Source organism: Dermacentor albipictus, chromosome 9 (assembly GCF_038994185.2).
Source record: "Dermacentor albipictus isolate Rhodes 1998 colony chromosome 9, USDA_Dalb.pri_finalv2, whole genome shotgun sequence".
Lineage (NCBI taxonomy): Eukaryota > Metazoa > Arthropoda > Arachnida > Ixodida > Ixodidae > Dermacentor > Dermacentor albipictus.
In genome coordinates, this window is record NC_091829.1 from 110,553,754 (window position 1) to 110,578,193 (window position 24,440).

Sequence of the window (24,440 nt, forward strand, 5' to 3'; positions counted from 1 at the left end):
ACCGCGGGTATAACGAGAGCTAGATACATGAGCTGTGTACATGCTGGAAGGTGTTCTACATAAGTGCACAGTACCACATCAACGTTAATTTCACACTTGCCCAGGCCCAAGTGCATCAGGTCCAAAAAGAAAAAAAAAAACTTGCAGTATTGTTTCGACTCTGCAACATGACTACTTCATCATTAACTGATGCATTGGGATATAGGAATTTCGGAAGATAGTGTTTAGTTACGGGGAATCAAGTGGTGGGGGTGTGAGGAGCGAGTAAGGAGACAGCCTGGGCTACCATAACGCTATTGATAGATTGGACCTCATATCTTTTGAAGGGTTCAAGCAATTCATCGTCCATCTGGTTGTAGAGCTCCCTTAAAATGATGGTCACCACTTTGTAATTTAGTGGAAGGTGACAGTGTTGATTGTAATATAGTTTACTCGTCAGTATTTGTCTTCTCCAGTAAACAGCGCGTGTGATGTCACTGTGTTGAGAGCTCATTGCATGGTGTGTTGCAGTGACATGTGTGACATGAGTGCATACAAGCCAGTTGGCGGTGATATGTGTTACCATCGCATGTTGTTTAATTATTGTGTCGGGTGGTCTATGCTGTAGACACCGTCGTCATTGTGAAAGTGAGGAAAGACCTAACAAAAGCCTGCACTTTAAAAAACTGCAGGCATTTCATCCTTCTTGTGAGCTAGCTTCTGCGTATGCACGGGCCCTCTGAAAGCATGACCCAACATTCTGTCGCATCAGTGAACATGAAGTTGATCATGTAATAAAAACAGTTAATTTCAAAACTTTGGTGTATCTCTGCAACTCTTAGTGATGCAAAACAAAAAAATATTATAGCTGAAACATTTCTGACTTACCTATACACTCATATAAATACTTACCCCTTTGCTGTACAACACAACTGGATACATAACACTATGGTATATCTCTGAAACTCTTAGTGATGCAAAAAAATACTATAGCACAAACATTTCTGACTTACCTGCACACTCATATAAATACTTACCCATTTTGCTCCACAACATCAGTTTCAACTCTAAAGAAGGCATGTAAGGTCTGTACAAACTTCATCTCACAAGTGCGTAGCAATGTTTCAGAAGCTACACATGCGAAATGACTGCTTGCACAAGTGGGCTCTAATCTCACACTCCTGAGCCAACGTGGCAAGTTTGGAAGCTATTGCCACGTGCTTGCAGCTTCCATTCCAGTGTGAGCCACTTCTAATATAATTATAGACAGCAAATGAACCTTAAACAAGGTGCCTAATGTAGAAATTGAAGTAAAAACGTTTGAGCCTGAGAATTGCCTCGGACAAAAAGTGCTCATCCCGCTCAACAACAATCGTGACGGTTTCATTGGAGGTATAAACAAGAAAGCACTGTGTTGTGTTTGTTATGTACATTGCAATATGCATTTTTGCGTAATACTGATGGCGCTCGTTGACTGCCAAATGTCCGTCTCTGCATATAATATATTTCATGAAGATTGCTTCCTTAGTGTAGTCGATAGGCAAATCGTCGCTCTTGGAGTAAGGGCACTTATTCTCCAGCAGAGTGGTCTGGTCTCACTACTTGAAAAGTCCGTCGGGGCCGCCACACGGCCATGGTTGCTTCAGGTGTACAATGAGACCAACCTGCGGTCATATTGGTTGAGAGTTTGCAGTTGTGCAGATTTTGCCACATTCCAAGTCGCTTATATATGACTGATATGAAGGGGTTTCAATCTTGCACTTCTCTTACGAAATTGTTCACAGTTTATTATAGTTGGACAAGGGCATTATGGTCTTTCATCTTTAAATAAAGAAAGGTTGTACTGTCTTGCAGCTTCAGACTGTAGGCCTGCTTTTCGCATAATATAGATATGCAGCATCACTGCATGTGATAGTTCGGCCAAAAAGTGACCTGCTACTTATCTTTTTCAGTGTAAGTGCTGGACGGCAGAATATGACGAAGTTTATTGCCAGATATGCTGGTAGTCAGGCGCGTAAGTTTGACAGTGGTTACTTCCCTTTAAAGTTAGCGTCTATTATTTGATAGCTTTTTTCCTGTTATAGACAAATGAGTTTAGCTTTCATGCGCTTGCCGACTTTCAAGCAGAACAAAGTTCCTTTTTGATGTAGTGCTTCTCAGTGTTGCAGCATGAAGATGTACCGCCCAAAAGATGTCACACATGTATCGAACTGAAAATCTGTGGTGGTCATTGGAACTTTCATACCAATTTTTCCGACATTACAAATTTTCGTGCAGCTCACCACGTACCAGCAACACAGGTATTTATACTTTGCGCTCAAAGTGTTCCCTGACTGCAGCTTCCTGCTTTAGGCCTAAGGAAATGAAGGAATTTACAATATGTTGTGCACTAGTATAAAATCTGCTCATTGCAATTTACACGCTGCGTTCAGTTTGCCGAGAATAACGGCCTTCTTAAACAATGGCTTCCTGTTTATAATTTGTTCGCCAGTAGCATCCAGTGGTAGCCTTCTGGCGACAACTGCATGGGCGATTTAACTTGGCAGCCGGATCATGCGTTAATCGTGCCACCTGCGCAAACAGTAGCCGTGAAGTACTTTGCTATTTTCTGCCTATTTTGTGTACCTAATACTTTAAATATCCTACATTGCAGTAGAGTCATAAACATTGAATTGATATCCCAGCTTATCTATATATTGCAGCCTGCCTGTGGCACTGTAGCTACAGCAATCTCCTCGGCATCCTCCTGTGAGGACAGCGCATTAGAAAAAAATCCTGCTTTCATTTTCAGCCATTTGCGTGGTTAGGTTGCATCGTGAGATGATCAGCACTGTAGGTTCCTGAGAGGCTGCTGCCACTACATTGTACAGACATGTCTGCGTCCCATGTTATCATTTCTTGCAGACGGGACAAGTGAGAATTTCGCAAAGCTGCTTCTTCACTGATTGATAGCCCCCCTGTTCCCATCTTTTTTGTGAGGCACGCATTGAAGCTAATTTCTGGTTATCATGGTGATGGCAGGCTATATCAGCAAAAATCTTCCTAAGTGCATGATGGGGGAACGTGGTTGCGACTGTGGCTTCGAGAAATATCTTCTTCGGACCTGCGACATGAGTAGTTGCAACATACTATAGAGTTCATGTTAACAGACAGTATGATAACTGGATATGTTCAGGCATAAACTTCACGTATAAAAGAAGCAGCCATCCAAAGACAAATGGTAAAACTTGCGACTGAATAGCTCTTCAATAGATTTCTGTGGCATCCATATTCGGCTTTTCTCAAGGGCCTCCCTAGGCTTGTGGAACCTCTCTACATGATGCCGGCTGGAACTCATTCACCCACAGCACCACAGCAGCAGCATGCTTTCATTTGCCCATGACATCCTTGCATGTGCCTTTGCTGGAGATTATGGCATGATGAGGTGAATAGTGAACAGCCGCATGCGAAGGAGTAGAATGAGAATTCATGCTTTCTACAAAACTTGCCTAGTACGTCCCTACGTAGGCAGTTGGGCCACACCAAGCAGCGAAAAGTGTACCGTGGCAAGCACCAAAAAGTTGGGAATGCACAACACAAGCAGCAAAAAGATGCGTAGCATAATTCACAGATCATGTCAAGGGAATGCGCAACAGAGAAAGCAGCGAAAGGAGAGATGCATAGCATAATTCACAGGTCATGTAAACATCGCAATTCAGGTAATCATTATTAAAAGGCCAGAGGTCACAATGGAAGCGTTTTTATTACATGACAAAGGGTACAAAATTATTATTCTGCTTTGCCTCTCGCGGCAAGTATTGCACTCAGGGGGGCACCTTTTTAATTGGTGTACTATGCTTGTTTGATTAACAGTGCCGCGCGGTCGATTTCTGCGCCCTCTGTAGTCATCTGTTGAACTTGAGACTAGTGCGGGGCCTGGACTGACTATTCAACGGGAGACAAGTGGAACACAGCAGGGTACACTGCGCCAACAGGAGTGACCGGAATGACATAAAACGTTGAGCGTGTGGCTGCGATAGTGATGAAACACTTTGAAACCGAAACTGATATACGACATTGCACTTGCTTTTATTGCGATAGCAGTTATATGGACACTCCAGGCGCATTTCTGCCGTCGGAGTCGCCGTGAGGTTCCATATAAAGACCAAGAGCGATAAAATCATCGCCGCGCGCCGTATGCTGCGAGGGTGCGAGGGTGAGACATGTTCAGACGGCGATCACGGCTCAATCTCGCGAACGCAGAAGGGAGCAGAAAGGAAGCGCGCCAATTCCATCGCGCGAAGTTCCGGGGGGGGGGGGGGAGGGTTGGGAAGGGGTTGCGTTTTACTCCGGCCGGCCCGGGCGGGCGCGCGTGACCGCTAGGGCCGCTGTATCTTGAAAGCCATCTGCGACGGAGGCACAGTCCGCCGCGCGCTGCGTTTTAGCGGCTTGGTACGCAGTGATGCAGAATGGTCCATTCGCTCGCTGGTGCTGCCGCGCTTCCTCACTTCAGCATTTTGACAGTGAGTTTCCGCGGTCTTCGAGTGACATGTATTGACGTATGCGTGTGGGCGCGCGACACTATGCTTGCTAATATGGTTGGCATGCCTACGCTTACAAGTTTACACTGCCGATAAAACTACTATCCTTACCTCGTATATAGCTGTCCACGGATTCGCTATCGCAATCGATTCTTCTCCGTTCGGGGTTAACTACGACTTTTTTTTTGTGCAATTTTCGTTTCCATCTATTTCAGTCACATGGGTTTCTCTTTGTCTTACTTTGTGCCAAAATGTTTGATTTATTTACTTGCACAACTTGTACATGTTTGTTCACTATGTTCATTTTCGCCCCTCCTGCGCGATCTTCAGACTACAGAATGCACTATATAAAACTATTATTATTATTATTATTATTATTATTATTATTATTATTATTATTATTATTATTATTATTATACTTTATTGACACAGGAATTCCGCCTGCACTAATACATAATAGGCCTGCCAAAGCCGCATTGCGCTTGAAGGGCAGAGCCGACAGACAGCGTTTAACACAATGTAGTATCGCGGAGAACACAAGATATACAGAAACATTGTTAGCAGGCGCGGACACAGAAGAGAAGCACAAACAGCAATGAGCAGGCAACAATGAAAACAAATCACGTATACTACGCTGAAAAGTAACATAACCCAGCATTCTTAATACAGAGCAAGAAAACATACATCAGGCGTTTGTATACTACTTAAAAACCATCAATTATCCTATTGACAACAGCCAACAAAAAAATCAAAATAGCAACCAATAAAAAGACAGGACCACACATATGAGATCTGCAGGGAGCAGGGCAGTGAAACAAAACAAAAGTACTCTTTACACGCTCTATTCACATACATCAGTAGGTGTATATTGAAACAAATAAATTGATGTATTTGCTCCGGTACCCTAAAGTTATGTAGGGTTTCAATGCACATGAAAGAACCAACCGTGTAATGGATTCGAGGTTAATGCGCGAAGAATTTGTTTTAATTTATACTTTGATTTCGCGCGAAAGGCACTTGCTGGTAGTTTATTGAGAGAGGAAGGGTTGAAGTAATTACGAGTGCGCTGACCGTACTTGGTAGAGCAGCGAGGCACCAGAAAACGGTCTTTCGGCCGGAGACAACGAGCAGGAACATATTCGACCTTGTATTTGTGCGACCAGAAATGCCTCAGAATGGCCGTTTGTGTTAGAAGGGCGTTAAAATCTGGCAACCTTAAGGCTCTGAAAAGCATGCATTTAATATAATAATGTAGGAAATAAAGATTTGTATGGCGAAGAGAGCCATTTCAAGCGCACGAAAATGCATGACGTCACGGAAATAACAGAACCTAACTGGCTAGCGCTGTTGTGCAAATTGTGTTTGAGTTGGACAGCATACGTATAACCTGGTATTCTTGTTTTGTCAAGGACTACAGTCCTCTGAAGAGCGTGAAAATTTATAGAACCTCGCTGCCTTTGATATGTTAGTTTTGAGATTGGCGTGCATTTGCCAAGCATGCTTTTTTTTTTTTTGCTGAACATAACACACAGGGCGTACAAGGATCTGGAGAAGTGCACCAATGATTTGCAGTGCAGCACCCCGTCGGACTTCAACACACACTCGAAATACGTGCTACACGCGCTGCTCAGCCCGTACATGCAGTACTGCCGCGGCTTCGTGCCCGTCGAGGAGAAGAACGTCACGGCTCACCCGCCAACGAAGGGTCACGTGACCTACGAGGAGAAGGACGTCACGGCTCACCCGCCAACGAAGGGTCACGTGACCTACGAGGAGAAGGACGTCACGGCTCACCCGCCTACGAAGGGTCACGTGACCTACGAGGACACTTGCAATGAAGCGGTGCACTTGGAGAAGTACTTCCACTGTGGCCTAACGTTCATATTCAGCCTACGAGACGCCAGGTTCCCCGGCGAGTCACATCATGACGGCGCGGTGTGTGAGTAAGTGTTACGTCATTATTTATTTTATTTTTATTGCGATAACAATTATATGGATGCTCCAGGCGCATTCCTGCCGTCGTCGCCGCCGTGATGCTCTGTAAAAAGTCCAAGGGCGATAACGCCGTCACCACGCGCCCTACGCTGTATGCGCGCGTGAAAGCGTGCGAGGAGAGCCGACCATCGGCGGGTCATTCTCACCCGCGCTAAAGGGAAGAAAGCGGGGACGAAGCGCGCCGCCTTCCGTCGCACGCGAGGCACCCGACTTTGCAAGGCACCGGAGTGAGGGAAGGGAGGCGTTGGGCGTTCTACTCCGGCTGCAACTGCGCATGTGGTCGCTGCGCGCGGTCGCACGGCCATATCCTGACAGCGGTACGTTGGTGGCAGAGTCTAGGTGCGTTGGCGGCTCGTCACTTTGCTCTCTGCTGCTGCCGCGTTTCCCCACGCCAGCGTTTTCACAGCGGGTTTCCGCGGTTAGCGAGTATGATGTGTTCATGTTTGCTGTGCGCATTGACAACATGGTTGTTAATTTAGTTAGAAGCGAATGTTTACAAGTTGATACGGCCGGTAAAAGTGCTATTCTTACTTCGTATGGCTATCTGCTGATTTTCTGTCAGAATCGATGCTTTGCCTTTCGGGCGAAACTGCGGCACCTATTGTACCCTCAAGGCAATAGGCATTACCGAGGAGAGTGGGACGTGGTATCACAAATGCGTCCGTAAAAACGACGCACCACTAACAGGAAATAAATGTCGGGGGCATCCTGAACTAATATCTGCTATGGCCGTAAAAAATTTGGCGTCCCCTTCAATAGTGTCAGCAGAGCTTTCCTAGGTTCTTGCAAAGACCTAGGAATGAGAGACTGGTTAGAGGGTTCAGACGGCAGAATCGTAGCCTTATATATCACGATGGCCGGTGCGCAATGAGAAGTACCTTGGAGGCGCCATTCGGCTGGCACATTCTGATTAAATATGTTATTCATGAACCCGAAGGAGAAGAATCCGAGGAGGAAACACTTTGGGCGAAGGCAAGGAGGGGGAAATTGTAAAGATCTTTTCATTGATCGGATGCTATGCTGTGCTATTGTTATCCTTAACAATAGAAACGTTTAGCGAAAGGGCATGTATGAGGGTGCCTAACAGATTGCACATATTCTGTATTGCTGCGATGCAAGGATTTATAAATTAAGCTCATGGGAGACGGAGTTGACGAGAAGGTTTCTCCTCGAATGCCCACCATCGTGCTTTCGGCCGGCAATGTAGAGTAAAATGACCTGTGTCCTAAATCACTTTTCTTTTTCATATATGGGGCTACATCAATGACCGGCTATGCACAATTGTATGAGACTTCAGTAGTTCAGTACAGATGGCAGGAAACCTAGGTTAGCGATGGCTAACGCAATATCCAGGGCTATTCTTGCACAGGCTTGTGCCTGTGATACCCGTGATAGTGAATGGGAAGATTTCCGCCACGGAAGCTCTATTGGTAAATCATCGTGAGACATTAGTTTCAGCTAACATCACTTGGGGCACAACGCAACACAAACACCGCACGCGTGGTGCGGAAGATGTGTGCGACTGCCACGTGCAGTGAGTTCTCTGGTTTCATCGTGGATTTTCTTAAATGGTTGTGCGTAACAAAAAATCAAAGCTCTCGGACAACGTTATCCCTTTCGCCAAAAGTATGTATGTTATTTTACACTAAAACAAAAATTATTAAGACAGAAACGTTATTTGAACATAGTTCTTGTGATCTGCAAGGAGAAAACCAAAATCCCACATGGAGGACCCACAGGCACTTCCTATGCCCTTGAGGAAAAAATACCTTGACATAGCGCTAATTGTCAGTTGTCTTGTAATATTTTGTAAACGTTTGTAGCCTTAACGCTTTCATAATACGACCATGTGAACCTAAAATATGAAGGGCTCGTAAATGAACTCCGAAGTTATTACGTCGTTTGAATTAACTCAAGAGAATTATTCGCTCGCCGACCCTTCATTATCGCTCGAATTTGGCAACCAGATTAGCATTTCATGCTCCGCACCTATCAATAAAGGACATGTGATAGTGTCTCCAGTTATTTCGCGTATTTGATGGGCTCCAGGCGCGTACACAGGAGAGGGGGCACCGCCCCCTCCCCTACCCGAGCCACCACTCCTCACACACATTGCTAAACCACCCGCCAAATCGATCTTGAGAGTTCCAGCTTTAATTTAATCGCCTGCATTGCTAACGTGAGTATTACCGATGTGATAATGGTCAATGGTCTATATGAGTGAATTCTATCTTTCTCCCGGTTAGCTTTACAAATTAAATGGATTCTACTTTGTAGCCAACTGTGTAGTATTCGTCTACCTTTTAATGCTCTTTTTTTTACTGCTTCCCGCAAAGCTTCCTTACTTTTGCGTCCAAATTCATTAACCAACCTAACGGGAACCTCGTCTAACCCTGTGGCTATGCGCTTACGAATTTTCTCTTCGGCTTTTCTTCAGTTGAAATTTGTCAGCACCATCTTCTTTTCCATCTGGTTCTCTTTCATGCTCTTTTTTTCCTCAAATACAATCTTGTGATTGCTTGGAAAGATTCGGCTGTTATTTTTCCAATGTAATTTAATGCCTCTTCCACTTTAACCTTGTTTCCATATTCGTCTAGGATATGTTGTTGTATCGATCGTTCCAGACTTCCTGCCTAATAAGTTTATGTTGTTCCAAAATATTGTAGGCATGGCGTTCTTTTTCTCAATGGCCATTTCTGTCAACTTATCATAAGTTACCTCTGTCATCAGGCAGTAATCAATGGTCGATTAACAGTTTCACACTTCTCACGTGGCTGGCCCTCCACGCTTACGTTCTCAATTCACGATAACAATGTTATGTTGCTCACAACGATCGAGCATTCACTTCTCGTTGTGGTTGGTATAGCCATCTAGATCCTGTATGTGGGCGGTAATGTCACCTAATAGGTTAACTTTGGCATCGTTCCCGAAATCATTAATATCAGCACTTAAGCGTTCCACTAAATCTTGATTTTCCTCTCTGCAATTATTTCCGCTACACGAATACGTTAGTTTTCTGCCACTACAAATACCAGACAGTGTTGACAAAGTAGAATGAATTTAATTTATGAAGGTAACGGGGGAAAAGATAGAATTCACTCATATAGACCGCAGACCATTGCATCGGTAATACACAGGTTAGCAATGCAGGCGATTAAATTGAAGCTGCAAGCATGGGCAAGGAATAATTGCATATTGCAAGAACTTCAGAATGGCTTCAGGGTTGGTAGGCGTCTGGATGATAGCTTATTTGTCCTTACTCAGCGTATTGAAATATCCTAAATAGAAAGCAAACCATTATATCTCTTTTTGTAGACATTACAGGTGCCGATGACAACGTAGACCGCAACATTTTATGGAATATTCTGGAAAAGGAAGGCTTAGGCGACGATTGCATAAAGCTTTTGAGTGAGATTTACCTAGATAATACTCTTTGGCATTGAATGGAATAGGATGAAGAGCGAGGGCAAAGCTGATATCAACAAGGAACAGAGGCAGAGGTGCCCTTCAACCCCACTACTGTTTATGATGTACATGGTAAGAATGGAACGGGCACTAGAGGGAAGTACTATCGGGTTTAATCTCTCATACAAACAGTCGGGTACAGTAGCAGAGCAACAGCTTCCAGCTTTGTTTGTTTTATAAGCGACATTGTGTTGCAAGCTAACAAGCAAAGTGATGTGCAACTTTTGGTTGTCTGTGGACAGGAAGGCGAGAATTTACCTTTGAAATGTAGCATTAAAAAATCAGGTGTTAGGGTATTCAATCACAAGAGTGAACAGGCAATGTCAATTCAGGGCCGCGAAATACCTCGTATTAAAAGGCTGTTGTATTGGGGCGTCAAATAGATGAAAGCGAAGCACGATTATAAACGGCGAGTATTGACAAGGATGGCCAAGGTGGCCGAACACGCCCAATGCCCCGGCCATCGCCGTCTTCTTCGTTAGTCCAAGGAGGTGACTCGTAGCAATTTAAATACCTTGGTATATGGATAAACGAGGGCAATAGATATATGTAAACACAAGAAAAGCATTAATAGCAAAAGGGAAGAGAAATGCCCTCATAATGAAACACACAGCGCCGTGGGAATACACTAGATACAAGATGCTCCGGCATATGTGGAAAGGTGCAATGGTTTCAGGACTTACATTTGGAAATGCAGTTGTCATGGGTGCAAGCAGGACTCGATGGCAGCCAAAGGTCAGTGGAACGCCTCGCATTGGGCGTTCATGGCAAAACTACAAATGGAGTTGTGCCGTGTGATATGGGCTGGACAAGTTTTGAAGAGTGCGGAAAGCACAGAGTAAAATTGATTATGAAAATTAAGTGAGGAATATGGAGGAAAGTATATGGGCTTGGAGAGTGTTCAGGTATTTGTACAGGAAGAACATTGATTCACAGTGGAGGCAAAGAACTACGAAGCTTACCAGCAAGTCCGCGACCGGTTTGGCGAGCAACATGGCAACAAAGAACGTCACGCAGAAAGTCAGATTGGCTGAGATGACCTCATGGGTGGCAGCAATGAAAAGAAAGAAACCTTCTACCAGTAACTACTTAAAGGGAAAAAAAGGAATTCAGCAAAGAAACAATTTGTGATAACTCAAAGGGAAGCTAATTTCCTTTCGAAGCGAGATCATGAAGCCTTAGAACACGCACTTATAAAGCGAGATACAGCCAGGAAGAAGCATTTGCTTGGTGCGTAAAGCTGTGGAACGATGGAGCATGTTTTATCGGAATGTGAAGATATCTGCCTAGTGGTCGATTTAGGCGCCTCTGGCCTCCTTGAAGCCCTAGGCTTCAACGTGAGCAGAGGGAAAGTAAACATGTGCACAAGAGAAATTAGTAAGAGGCGATTCGAATATTGATGGAAGTAGCCAAACGGCAAATAACAGAGGCGCACAAAAACAAACTTCCCAATAGGGGTTCAGAAAGTTGGGTATAAGAGCTTGGTAGCGTAACCTACCGCCCCGTCCCAAAGGGGACGGTCATAATATCCATCCATCCATCCATCCATGCATCCAGCCACGGACATGAAAAATGTACGGGAGTGTACACATATACAGCTCCGCTGTAAAAATAGTTCGGTCTACGTGGCCACTCTTAAACGTATAAACACTAAACTAGACTTCAACGATAATGCCCTTCGATTTTTCAATATAACAATGTGCCGTAAAGTTGATATCCAGGAAAGTAATTAATGTGCAATCAGATTACATTAGTAAATGGATCGCTTTGGTTTTTCTTACAAAAGATCTCCACCCAACTGGATAATTCATCTGTAGTGACATAATTCGATTATCTTTTGTACGTCGTTTTTTTGTGTGTAGGAGTAAAAAAAATTCGCCTCCATTGCAACCTTTGAAAACGCATGTACAGCGAAGTTGTTGTCGACGTCAGACAAGCACGACTGACGTCAGATGATGTTCGACAAGTACCACCACCACAAGCGACGTACATCATGCGCGCACGAACGTGTGCTGAAGTTCAGCATATATCCTCATTCTCCTGGGCCCTCCGTCAAGCGCAAGTGCTTTATTAAACTAATTGAATTTGTCAAAGTAAATTACGTCAGAAAATTCTTGCAGTAACACTTACACGGAAGCTACACACATCATAGCTTCGCATTGTAATTCGAATATATCAGAATGACGGCACCATCACGTGACGATATTGCCTGATGTCGTAATAGCTATTTTCTGCTCACGAAGGTTTCGACGACAATTTAGGGCGCAAACTCCTTTCCCTAGAGTGTCACCCATGCAGAAAGCCGAACCCCAGGCCGGAGTAAACCTGTGCCCATTTGAACCAGAGGGTGCCCGGCGGCGATGGGTATCGAACCCAGAACCCCCCACAGCCGAGGCGAGCGCTCTAGAATAATCACACTTCGCAAACACTCAATCTGTAATTTCCCTTATCACATAAAAAAAATAACCAGACTTTTCCAGCTACTCCATAAAAGTACTTGGGAATCAATGTCGCACCAAGCCTTTCCTGGACCCATCACAATGCTACTATATGTCCTAATGCTTCAAAATCACTTGGGTACTTATGCCGAAACGTACGTAATTCACCGTTCAATATCGGCAAGCTAGCATATCAGACGTTTGCTCGCCCTCATCTCGAATTTGCCTCTCCAATCTAGTCACCCTGTCATAAAAACCTAACCAACTTATTAGAATCAGTTCAAAATAGGGCCGCTAGGTTTATCTCACGTAACTATACCTACAATTCAAGCCTCTGACATATAAAACTTGATATTTTACTTCCACCGTTAGGTGCTTCACGCAATTTTGTACCCTTATCATTGCTTCACAAGTACGTTCATGCAACTGGAAAATCTTCTTTACGGCTTGAAGTCGCACCTTGCAGGTCACAGAGATTACATAGCACCTCGGCTTCACGCGCATTTACAGAAACACTCGTACATTCAGTTGTTCGGTGCTTCCTCGTTTCATTCGCGGATGGGACCATATTGCTGATTTCATCGACACCAAAACAAATATTCATAAATTTCACCATCTCATAAATTCATAATCCACTGAATAAGTTCAACAAAATTCATGATACCATTATTTTTCAGCTATATCGGTTCTTTGTGCACTCTTGTTTATGAGCTAATTATTTTGCTTTTTATTCTTGTATTTTCTATCCTGTGTCGTTTTGGCGCATACTTTTGTAGATTCTTATTTTGTTTGCCAAAGAACTATATCTTTGACTTTTCCCTAATATGTGCATCACCGTCTCCTATTACCTGTGTGCAATGCTCTAATGTTTGTGTCGTAAACCGGAGCATTAATGGCTCCGTGCTCGTGTACGTCTTGTTGGCCAAATTAATGTTGAATAATATTATTTTCGCAGTTTGCCATCGTAACGTAGCAGGCTGCATATTGAAAATGCTAAAAGATATGGTTAATTAAAACTCTTTCTTTCGTTTCGCTTTCATCGATTCTCGCAATATTGGCATGGTTTCGGCTCGCAAGCTTACCGCAAGACCTGCACCTTCTTTGACGATCGCGTAAGTAAAGGGGCGAGATAACGCTGTCGAGTTATTAGTTGCGAAAATGTGTCTCACTTTGTAGTGCCGCGTTCGCGTTTAATTTGTCCGCCATGTCACACGCTGACTGGTAGTTATGTCTTATTCTTGAGGTATACTCGCTGATTTGATTTTCTTTTTGTCGTACAGGAGGTCGCGATGCAAGCGAGTCTCGTTTATTTCCTCCACAATTTCTGGTCGCAGGCTCGTGCGCGCCCACAAGCTGTGCGTGGAAGCAGCCATGGATAGAGGGCGCTGTCCGAAGAGGATCGGCATTTGGAAGAACCTCGACTACCTCGACAATGAGCTGCACACGGCGTCCGGGTCTAAGTGCCCCACCGCCAAGAAAGGCCGCGTCGGTATGTTGCCGTTATTGACTCATAGAGAAACGCACCTTTGTAGCCATATAGAGAGCAGATTCCACAAAACTGAGTTGACAGTCTAGGACTACGTTGAGAGGACTACAAATATAGTTTCCATTAGGTGTCTTACTTAAACATTATTTTTCCAATGCCTTCGAAATTCAGAACCTAAAAAGAAACGATCACTGCGTCAAGTTAAAGAAATTGTTATTCTTAGAATATATACTAAATGGGAAAAGGAACTCGTGCATTTTACCTACCATCTGACTTAAATAGGTTAACTGCCTGTGCGACACTAAGTACTATAATATAAATTAAGGAATACTTAGGGTTCGGAGTTACAGAAAACACTTAACACGAATTCGTACTTCCTTGAACACTATTATCTTATTTTCTACTTGATCATTTCTTCTTTGCTAGCATTTTCGCCCTGCATATCTCCTTGCTTTCTTTTTGTTAGTGTCACATTTGAAAAGATTAGGTTATTTTGTTAAGTCTGAAGTATGCTGTTCCTGAAAGAAATGGTTTAATGCCCAGTGGTGAACCCGAACAATTGCGCATATGTTGTTTGTTCATTAACTTGCATAATTGTAACATACGACAGACCTTTGCGACAAGGAACATAAGCGCAAGCATGCTGCTTGACCACGGCTGTGCGCAAGGCTTCGGGTATGGTTACTTGATGCTGAGGCCGCTGTCCGACAGGGACGAAACGCTGAAGCCGTCGTGCAGAGCACTTTAAGTGTACCTTAAGAAATTCCAGATGGTGTTTAAATTAGCGTGTAGCTCCCAACTACACCGTCAGTCATAGCCCGCCAGTTCTTCGGTTAGGATGCGTCGTTAAACACTGTAGACTTAATTTTGTTCGACGGCTTTCGGCCGCTAGAAATGTGCAGTTATATTAAGTGAAACAAAGGTGCACTTTTACTTTGTTTAGTGATAGCCATGCCAATTCATCGTATCAACATAGTGATGGTGATGATGATGATTTGTTCGTTCTTTCATTGAAGGACAAAATCGCCCTTTGATTGAGGTCATGTGGTCCTTTCTGACAGCTAGTGAAACAGGAAAGAGGCGCTGGGTAGAGACAAATAAATAACCAATAGACCGCAGTCGCAACAAATCAAGTACACCAAGCTTCTCTAAAGGCTATGTACCAAGACGATCTGGAAATCCGGATCTGCGCATCCGGATTATGAGTCAGGTGGAGCTAGTCTTGCAAATCCGGCAGTCATATTAATGGCTTGTAGGCGCTCCCGAATAAAGTCACTGTATTTCCATGTGATCTGCGGCGGGTGCTCTGTGGCGTGGTCAAGGCAGTGGTCACATCGGTTGTCATCTGGCAATACGGTGGCGCCACTGTATACGAACTGCCTATCGACTTCAAGGGTCCCAGAGAACTGGAAGAATGCCATCATTATAGTAATCCACTAAAAAGGGAGACGTTAAAGAATTTAGAATTATAGGCCCATTAGCTTACTTCCAATATTATATAAAATATTCACCAAGATAATCTCCAATAGAATAAGGGCAACACTAGACTTGAGTCAATCAAGGCAACAGGCAGGTTTCCATGTCATCAATCACGTAATCGAGAAATCCGCAGAGCACAATCAGCCTCTCTATCTGGCTTTCATAGATTATGGAAGGGAATTTCATTCAGTCGAGATACCAGCAGTCATAGAGGCATTACGTAAGCAACGAGTACAGGACGCTTACGTCAATATCTTGGAAAGTATCTGCAGTTTCCACAGCTACCTTGATTCTCCACAAGAAAAAAGCAGGAAGATACCTATAGAGAAAGGGGTCAGACAAGGAGGCACAATCTCTCCAATGCTATTCACTGCTTGATTGGAAGAAGTAGTCAAGCTATTAAACTGGGAAGGCTTCGGAGTTGGTATCAACGGTGAATATCTCGGCAACCTTCGATTTGAAGATGTCATATTGTCCTATTCCGCAACACAGGCGACGAGTTGCAACAAATGAGTAAGGACCTTAACAGAGAGAGAGTAAGAGTGGAGTTGAAGATTAATATGCAGACGCCAAATAATGATCGATAGCCGGGCAAGGGAACAAGACTTGAGGATCGCCAGTCAGCCTGTAGAATCTGTGAAGGAGTACGTTTACCTAGATCCGTTACTTACAGGGGACCCTGATCATGAGAAGGAAGTTCATAGAATAATAAAAATGGCTTGAAGCGCATACGGCAGACATTGTGAGATCCTGACTGGAAGCTTATCGTTATTATTGAAAAGAAAGATTTACAATCATGCATTCTACCGGTGCTAACATATGGGGCCGAGACTTGGAAAGAAGTTCGAAAACAAGTTAAGGACCGCGTAAAGAGCGACGGAACGAAGAATATTCAGCGTAACGTTAAGAGACAGCAATAGAGCGGTGGGGATCAGGGAGCAAACGCGGATACACGATATTCTAAATGACATCAAGAGGAAGAAATGAGGCTGGGCAGGTCATGTAATGCGTAGGTTGGATAACCAGTGGACCATTGGGGTTACGGAATCGGTGCCAAGAGAAGGAAAGCGCAGTCGAGGACGGCAGAAGACTAGGTGGGGTGACGAAATTAAGAAATTCGCAGACGCTAGCTGGAATCGGTTAGCGCAAGACAGGGGTAATTGGGTATCGCAGGGAGAGGCGTTCGTCCTGCAGTGGACATAAAACATGATGATGGTGACGACGACGACGACGACAACGACGACCGTATAATCGGGGTTCAGGAGCATGGATGAAAACAAATGGGTGGCTAACATGCACAAATGTATCTACCTCGAAAGTGTGGACACAGTAATTGAAACTATAGATAGACAGCCAGGAGTTATCGGAAAGTGAGATAAACAGACAGTAAATTGTTGCAGAGGATCGCAACAACAAAAAAGCACCATGGAGATATACAAGAATAGCAAGAAAGGAATTAAAAAGGAAAAGCTGTACAATAACACAAAGGGCCTTGCTATCTGACGCCGAAGCTGGTTGGTTATGGACAAAAACGTACGTGTGAGCAGATATTCACGATAGGGTGAGTTATTTCTCGGCTGCAGTACAACTTCGGAGACAACTCAGCATATCCTGCTGGAATACGAAGGTATTCACTTAGTGAGACCCAGAGGTAACGTCCACCTTCCAGAACTGCTGGGATTTAAAACGGACGTAAGCATTAACCGGTCAGAACTCAAGATAAGCAAAATGTATTTTTGCGTACTGGTTGAAAAAATGCGGGCACGAGATTGATATTATTGGATCCATTAGCAGGATAAGTAACTGTACAAGTTACATATGCAGGTTTTGAGGAAAAGAGAAAATGCGGTACTCAGGAGATGCAGACAAAATGCTAGAACGATAAGCATATATAGCATACCTGATTAGCTCAATCAAGCTGGGCGTCTATTTGTCACCACGTTGTTTTATAGGAGATGTCAATAAGTCATTTTCATCATCATCATAGCTCTGCGTGTGAGAAACCTTCGCATGGATGGGCGTAGGATTTTCCGGTAGTGTCCGTTTTAGTGCTTGTCGCACTTTTGAGCGCTCAATCGACGCCGCTCCCTATAGTCATATAGCGGGCTCGAGACGTTTGTTTGATGACCTAAGGGCTTGTGCAACTCATTTCCATACGTCGTTTATTTTTCCCACCTTCCAATCTCTAATGCCTTTCGTTGCTCTCTTCGCAGGAAAAACGCGGCAGCACGCGTCGTCGCAACACTGCCTTGTTCACCAATACGCCTCCACGTATTTCACGTGCGGCGCCATGTTCCTCAGGAGCACGTATGTCAATCGCCCGGATACCGGCGAGGCCTGCAGGTGAGCTGACCTAAGTGCGCGCTTGGTTAAAATACTGTGACGCAGTCGAGACCGCTAAGGGCCAACTGCAGAGCAACAACGCAACGAAAGCCACCGCAGAGCTTGGCGGTCAGGGGTAACAGTGGAAGGCCGTATAAGTAGGGGTGAAATTAGCTGGCTGCCCAAAAAAGTGCGGGACACTCGCGTTCGACAGAGGAAGGAAGCCGGCTGGCGTACGCAACAACTTTACCATAACCACGTTGGCATTTCGCTAAAACAGCGACAATCCTATAGCCACTCGCGTCTGTGTGTAGTTCAGTTTGGAGCATGGGCATCGAAGTGGGCGAGAATTGATGGACCAGTGAGCAGCACGATAAGGTGTGAAAAGACTTTGGCTTGATCGAAGCCGCAGAAAAAAGGAAAGGCCTTCCTGAGGAGATCTGCTAGTGGACGGGCTGTGTCTGCAAAATTACAACGCTTCGAACATCCTTGGCGCAGGTTGGCGCAGGAGACTCGATGAATGTACACATTGCATGATATTTAAACTTCAGGTGTTTCATGTGACAAAACCGCGATCGCATTATGAGGCATGCCATATAGTGGGAAACTCCGCATTAATTTTGACCACCTAGATTTCTTTCGCGCGCACCTAAAATCAAAGTACGTGAGTGTTCTCCCATTTCGCCCCCATATGAAATGCAGCCGCCGTGTCGCTTGACTTTGCATGCTCCACAAGATTACAGTAAACCCAGGGGTACGCTATACACAATCTACATACATGATAGCGTCGGATTGTAATTTGAAACTACGAGAACACATAACTATTCTACGCGGAATCTCAGACAAACCCCATTTCCAGCGTTTCTACGATTCATAGACCGGCGCGCCCAGTCCTAAGCAACACCAACCAGATGGCGCACGCCTCCGCGTATCCGCGGCACAGGCAAGAGGCCGCGTTTCTACCAGAAAGCTCGCCTTCGTGCATAGTGTTCATCGCCAGCGCTACCCGGTAAACGTTAGTGTTACGTAAGCTGCAGTTGACGGGAAGCATGCGAAGCAGTCAGGGATCTTTAAATACTATCGCGTTTCACTTATAAAGGCGAAGCTTAAGCGTCGTTCAAAATTTACTCACTCTAAGTACCAGAAGTATGTAGGGCCTCGAATAATATGTTTGCAATAATTTGCGGCAGGTTGTAACGAATTGAAGCAGGAAATTTGCACACTCGTAACACGAAATATTGGTCTCGGACTTTCGTAAACTGCATCGATGGAAGCATTTGAAGCGCGCGAATGTATTCTATGAGTTTTGTGCTTTCTATGTGGTGTTCTTATAAGTCGTCACGGCCATGCCTGGTGGTAACACTCCTCGTGCTAAATCTAGCACACATACGTGAATACCCCAGAATGTGGACACCCGAACAACCGCCGGCGTAGCAGAGCAGCGCACGCGTAATGCGCAGGGTGTGGGTTCTGCTGCCACCAACGGCGAATTGATTCCGTATCCACTTTCATTGCAGTTACTGTGTTATTCCAACTTCAATTAAAAGCAACAAACAATTTGTTCTATGCTTTCCTTGGCTTCACTAATTGTCGGCTTCATACGGTTGTGACTAACAAAATGCAGGCCCCTCGGCTCTCATTCTTCTCGTTCATTGTATATTTACAGTTTACTTGAAGTAGTTACGATGCTTACTAATATTTTGTGGAGTACTAACAAATCAGCGTTTCATTTACGTAAATGTTGTCCGCTATGGGCATGCAATATAGGTAATCTGATTTTGTTTGGGGTCGCTGAGTGATTGAGTTGTGAACTTGATTCTTCAATTGTTGTTTGCGATATCCAATAGTTTTTGTAAAACGACTTAACGCCTAAATAGAAAACCTGGTAATATCATCCGCACATATTCAGTTTATCTTTAGTGCAACATACCTAGCCAACATCGGTGCAGTGATTGACGAGGAAAACGATTTCTCCGTTTTAATGTAATCCAGTAGAAGCTCTTTAAGTCCGCCTCAAAGGACAGATGTATCCAATGAACTTTGCCTGGAAAGCGCAGGAATAGGAAAGGCATCGCTCTGAAAATTCATAGACGACACGTTCGAAGCTAATCCAATTAGCATAAAATTTTAAGAGATGCAATTTAGCGCAAGAGACACTTTTGTAGTTTCGCTCCATAGCAAGGGCTCTTAAGCTACCGCGGCGGCCATCTCCCCGTTCCCTTGCTGGGTGTTGCGTACGTGTACAAGATTAGCCTTGTACGCGTGTTATTCATCGAGTGTTATTCAGCCAGGGCCACAATAGTGGTAGCTTTTACTCGTCGGCATCTTTTTAAGCGTAGCGGAATCGAACATCTTTTTCTCTAGCATTTCTTTCTACGTTTAGGTTAAACATAACCTTATGCTGTCTCTGGCTCCTTTGGCTGTGTCCTCATGCTCACCGTAGACAGCTAAATGGGCAGCTAAGCTGATAGCGGCCATCTTTAGCCTCGTTTCATTTTTGGTCAAGATGGAAAAGAAGATAGCTTCGCAAAGGCATCACCTAATTCAGAAACGATTCAACTGAGCAGAAGGCTTGGAAGCTCTACGGGAAGATAGTTCACGCACAAGAAAATTGTGCAGAATCCATCGACAATGATTCCCAATGTAAGCTAATAGCCAGAAAGAACGAACGAACCAGCAAGGGAACTAAAGAACAACAGAGAGAGAGCAAGAGAGAACGAGAGGGGAAGCGAACGAACGAACATTTTCCTTATCGAGTGCTACCACCGACCGACGATCACTACAGACCTCCGACCAACGAGCAACCAGGAAAACCACTGAATGAGACAAAGAAAGCCATTTGCTTCAAAACGTAGTCGCATTTTCTTTTCTAAGCTACGTTTCAAGCTGTGTTGTGGGTTCCGTAGGTTCTCACACACAATGTTTTAGTGTACTGGGATAATAGGTGATTTTATGGGGTTTTTTGTTATTGTAGACTAGGTGGCGTCATCTTGCACAAACATGTTCCAGGTGGTTCTAGATGAGTTCCATTTGTTCCATTGCTTTGGCTCGATGCTGACTTTTTAACTGTCATTGTGGACTGTGTACACTTGAGGTCACAATTAGAACAAACCCACTGTCTATTAAATCGAATAGCTTTTTTTGGCTCTTTCGCCCGTTTTCGTAGTTGGTGGGATGTCTTTGATGGTCGACGGTCGGACTCGCCAAAGAACACGTTCGTTCGTTTCCTCGATATCTCGCTTGCTCTCGCTCTCTCACTCACTCGGACTATTTCCTTACATTTACTATCATCATCGACTGTTCCCGCGCATTATTTCTTTTCCTTCATACAGCCTTAACAAAAAAATTCAACCCCTCGGATCCCCTTAATATTCTCACTCATGTGCCACAATTCATTTTTATGCCTGCTCGAAACAAAACAGAGCTTGTATGCACATAAATGGTGCAATTTAGTGGGCTTCATTGAACGAGTAGGAGAGTGCAATCAAGTAGATTTAATGTAGGCAGTGCCTTTTCGCACAGTTTACACTGTCAAGCGCAGTTTGACTTTAGTAGCATTCCTTTATTTTCTACAGGCGTTACAACGACTTTTTGAAATGCATCGAAGAACTCGTGGTCTGCCGCCAACAAAGCAGCATCGAGATGTCGTTCAAACATTTCACAGAAATTCTCACAGATGACTACAGGCACTCTTGCAGAGGCCTAAACAAAAGCAGTGAGTATACAGCATGTCGCAGCTTGGAGGGCACTACGCTTAACGCGAAGCATTGTTTGCTTCATTCTCCGTACTCTACGGTAGGCAGCTAGGTGAGTTCCTGTCTCGCCTCGCTTTCATAAAAGGAAACAAGAATACTCAACTCCAGTTGACATCTACGTAATGGAGAGCCTTCTTGGTGTGATTTTCTCATGGACCATGCGTCTGCTTATGCAGGGTGTCCCAGATAACTTTAGCCAGAGTTTAAACATATGCAAATGCCACGTAGCTAGACAGAACCAAGCTAATTTTGCTTGCCGTCGCTTGGAGATACTCAAATTATTTTTTTTTTCATTTCGCCTAATTAGATGAATGGTCCTGATTAAATCATCAGCTTCTCAAATTTTATAATTAGACGAAAAGTGTCAATGGGAAAATTTTATAGCGACATGAAAAACTCCCGATACATCTTGCTGTCGCTTCAATACGTGCTGCATAATACTGTTTTTCCGAGCATGAAAGTAATTAAACAAAATTAAATTATCGGCTTTTACTTGCCGGAACCACAATCTGATTGTAGTTTGGGACTACGGAAGTATGGAGAACTTGGGGTCCTGTAACCTTCACCTAAATCTAAGTACGCGGGTATTTTCGCATTTCGCCCCCGTCGAAATGCGGCCGCCGTGGCCGCAATTCCATCGCGCGACCTCGTGCTTGGCAGCCCAACATCACAGCCACTAAGCAACTACGGCGGGTCAATTCAGTTAGTAAGCGAATGTTTCCAAATTTATACGGCCGAAAAACACTACTGCCCTTGCTTCGCATAGCTGTCAACTAATTCTCGATCGCAATCGATGCTTCGATTGCGATCGAGAATTATTGCGATCGCTTATGATTATGATAAAGTCGCAAAACTGCGACTTTATGTTTGTTTGTTTCAGACATTTTCGCTTATTCGCCTTTTTCGTGTCGTCCTCTCATAAGATTCGTGAATTTCGTATTGGTGGTTTTCGGCAGAGATAAGTGTGTGGGGGTGGGGTTGCGCTTTTATAGGCGCAGTGCCGTAAGGTGACACAAATGTCCACCCATCTTTCTCGAATTTTGGCACGCTGTGTTCGTTGCTTGCATGTTCGTGTGCGTGCGTGCGTGCTCGAACCGACAACTGGAAAATATCGTATCACGCATCGCTTAACTTCAAGAGCGGCTGCACGAAATCTTGTGCAGCATGACGTTGTCTATATGCACTTCCGCAGATACTTGTGACAAGCTGACTTTGTTGAAGAACTTCTTCTCCTGCGGCCTGACGTACTGCCATTCGTACAACACCTTTCTCCCGTCGTACGCGCAGGCTCTTCCACAAATCTGCCGGTAAGACTCTTGCATCGCGACTGGCTTCAGGCAAAGGCGAGCTTAAACGTTGCCCGCTCTTTTCCACACTGCAGGATCTTGGAGGACTTCTTGAACTGCACACACGAGCAAGTGTTGACAAACACGTGCGGATACACGGAGCTCTTCGCTAATGTTAGGGCAGTCCGGAACTATATTGTCGACTCGGTTAACGAGAAACATCACTCAACCTGCACGATTCCTCCTGGTGAGCTTCTCAACCTTACTTAATTAATTGGTTGATGGCTCTAAAGGCTGAATAGCTTCTAATGATTCGACTTGTAAACGACACTGCCTACCTCGCACTGTTTATTGTTCTTGTGACGTATACTCCCAAGTACGACGCCTATCAGGACCAGTCAAGCTGCGGATAGATTTCAGCCACCGGGAACGTTTCTCGTGTGCACAAAGTTAATGGCGCTCAAATCACACTCACCAAAAATGCCGTTATACCCTTCAGACTTAGATGTCTTGCATACAGGCAAGTGGATGTGGAACAACACCTCTAATCAAATGTATTCGCACAAGGGGTTCCGTGAAAAAGAAAAAGAAATAAGAAAGCACGAATATGTTGGCAACTCGGACTGAGAACCGAAAAGTTACGATTGCAAGGTCGTCCCACTGTCCAAACCCAGTCTACAATATTCAGTTTCAGTTTACAAGCTAACCACATACAAAATTCGCTTTTTTTTTCTTTGTGCATTTCGCCCGCATACTTTTTATCAGGATCGAGTGTGTGCTTCGATCCGCGGACCAAGCTTCACGCCATTTCGCGTTTTTTTTTTTTCGTTTCGCTTATCTAAACGTGGTGCAACGTACGATGTGCGGGCCCCTCCTAGAAGCCCCATGATAAGCAGACGGTTCATGATCCTGCCGGCAGGCACGTACATATTTTTGTGGTGGCAAGAGCACCAGAGGCAACAGCAGAATATTGTTGCGTCTTAAGGTGGCGTTTGGGCCTGGATTCCACTAAGTCCATTGACGAATACGTCCGGTAGTAACAATAAGGGGAAGATGGTTCATGTTACATTATTTACACTGGCTACATATACGCAAGCCCACTCCATGTAGGGGCTTATTAAACGTCTGAATTCACATAAGGACACGTCAGCCCCCCTCTCACTTCACCAAAGGCCACCACTTTTAATATCGTCGTCTTCCCTAGGAGACAAGACTAGGGAATCTAATGACTGTATTGCGGCCAATCAGAATTGTCGAATCGGTCGCAAAATCCCTCCCATGATATCGCACCTTTCCACCGAACTCCGCCTCCGACTTTGCAACTTCGCCCTACCGCAGATGGCGCAAGCGCGTAGCAATCTGGGAATCCGAGGTCGAAGCCGTTCCGATGGTAGCATTCAACGTTGGCCCTTTACCTTCATTATTTGAGGTTGCAGGGTTAAGTAGAGGGATCTTTATTTGACCCGTCCACAGTCGGCGCCAACGCTGCGTCGACTTCTGGATAGGCGCTTATGAATAGGGGGTTGCCTCATGGTAAACGACTAAAGAATATCTATCGCCGTATTGAGACGCAACAATGTGCAGTCCCTCCGACGACAGGGTCTAAGGTAATGTGTAATTGTTTCCCAAAATAGGAACTAAATTTTGTTGCGCAATCGAAAAACTAAAATAACATCTTAGAGCAAATGAAAAAGGTTATTCGCACTCCTGTCGCG

General features: G+C 44.5%; 1 protein-coding gene across 2 annotated transcripts in view; it reads left to right on the forward strand.

The window, feature by feature from the left end:
- Positions 1 to 24,440, forward strand: part of LOC135897481 (uncharacterized) — a 79,650-nt gene that overhangs the window by 36,031 nt on the left and 19,179 nt on the right. Inside the window, exons 6-11 of one of the 2 annotated variants that reach the window (XM_065426105.2) lie at positions 6,032 to 6,442; positions 13,732 to 13,886; positions 17,576 to 17,705; positions 21,260 to 21,399; positions 22,632 to 22,746; positions 22,821 to 22,972. In XM_065426105.2, the coding sequence (XP_065282177.2) occupies positions 6,032 to 6,442; positions 13,732 to 13,886; positions 17,576 to 17,705; positions 21,260 to 21,399; positions 22,632 to 22,746; positions 22,821 to 22,972 (1,103 nt within the window). The remainder of the gene's footprint in view (positions 1 to 6,031; positions 6,443 to 13,731; positions 13,887 to 17,575; positions 17,706 to 21,259; positions 21,400 to 22,631; positions 22,747 to 22,820; positions 22,973 to 24,440) is intronic. The other variant, XM_065426106.2, reaches the window with a different exon arrangement.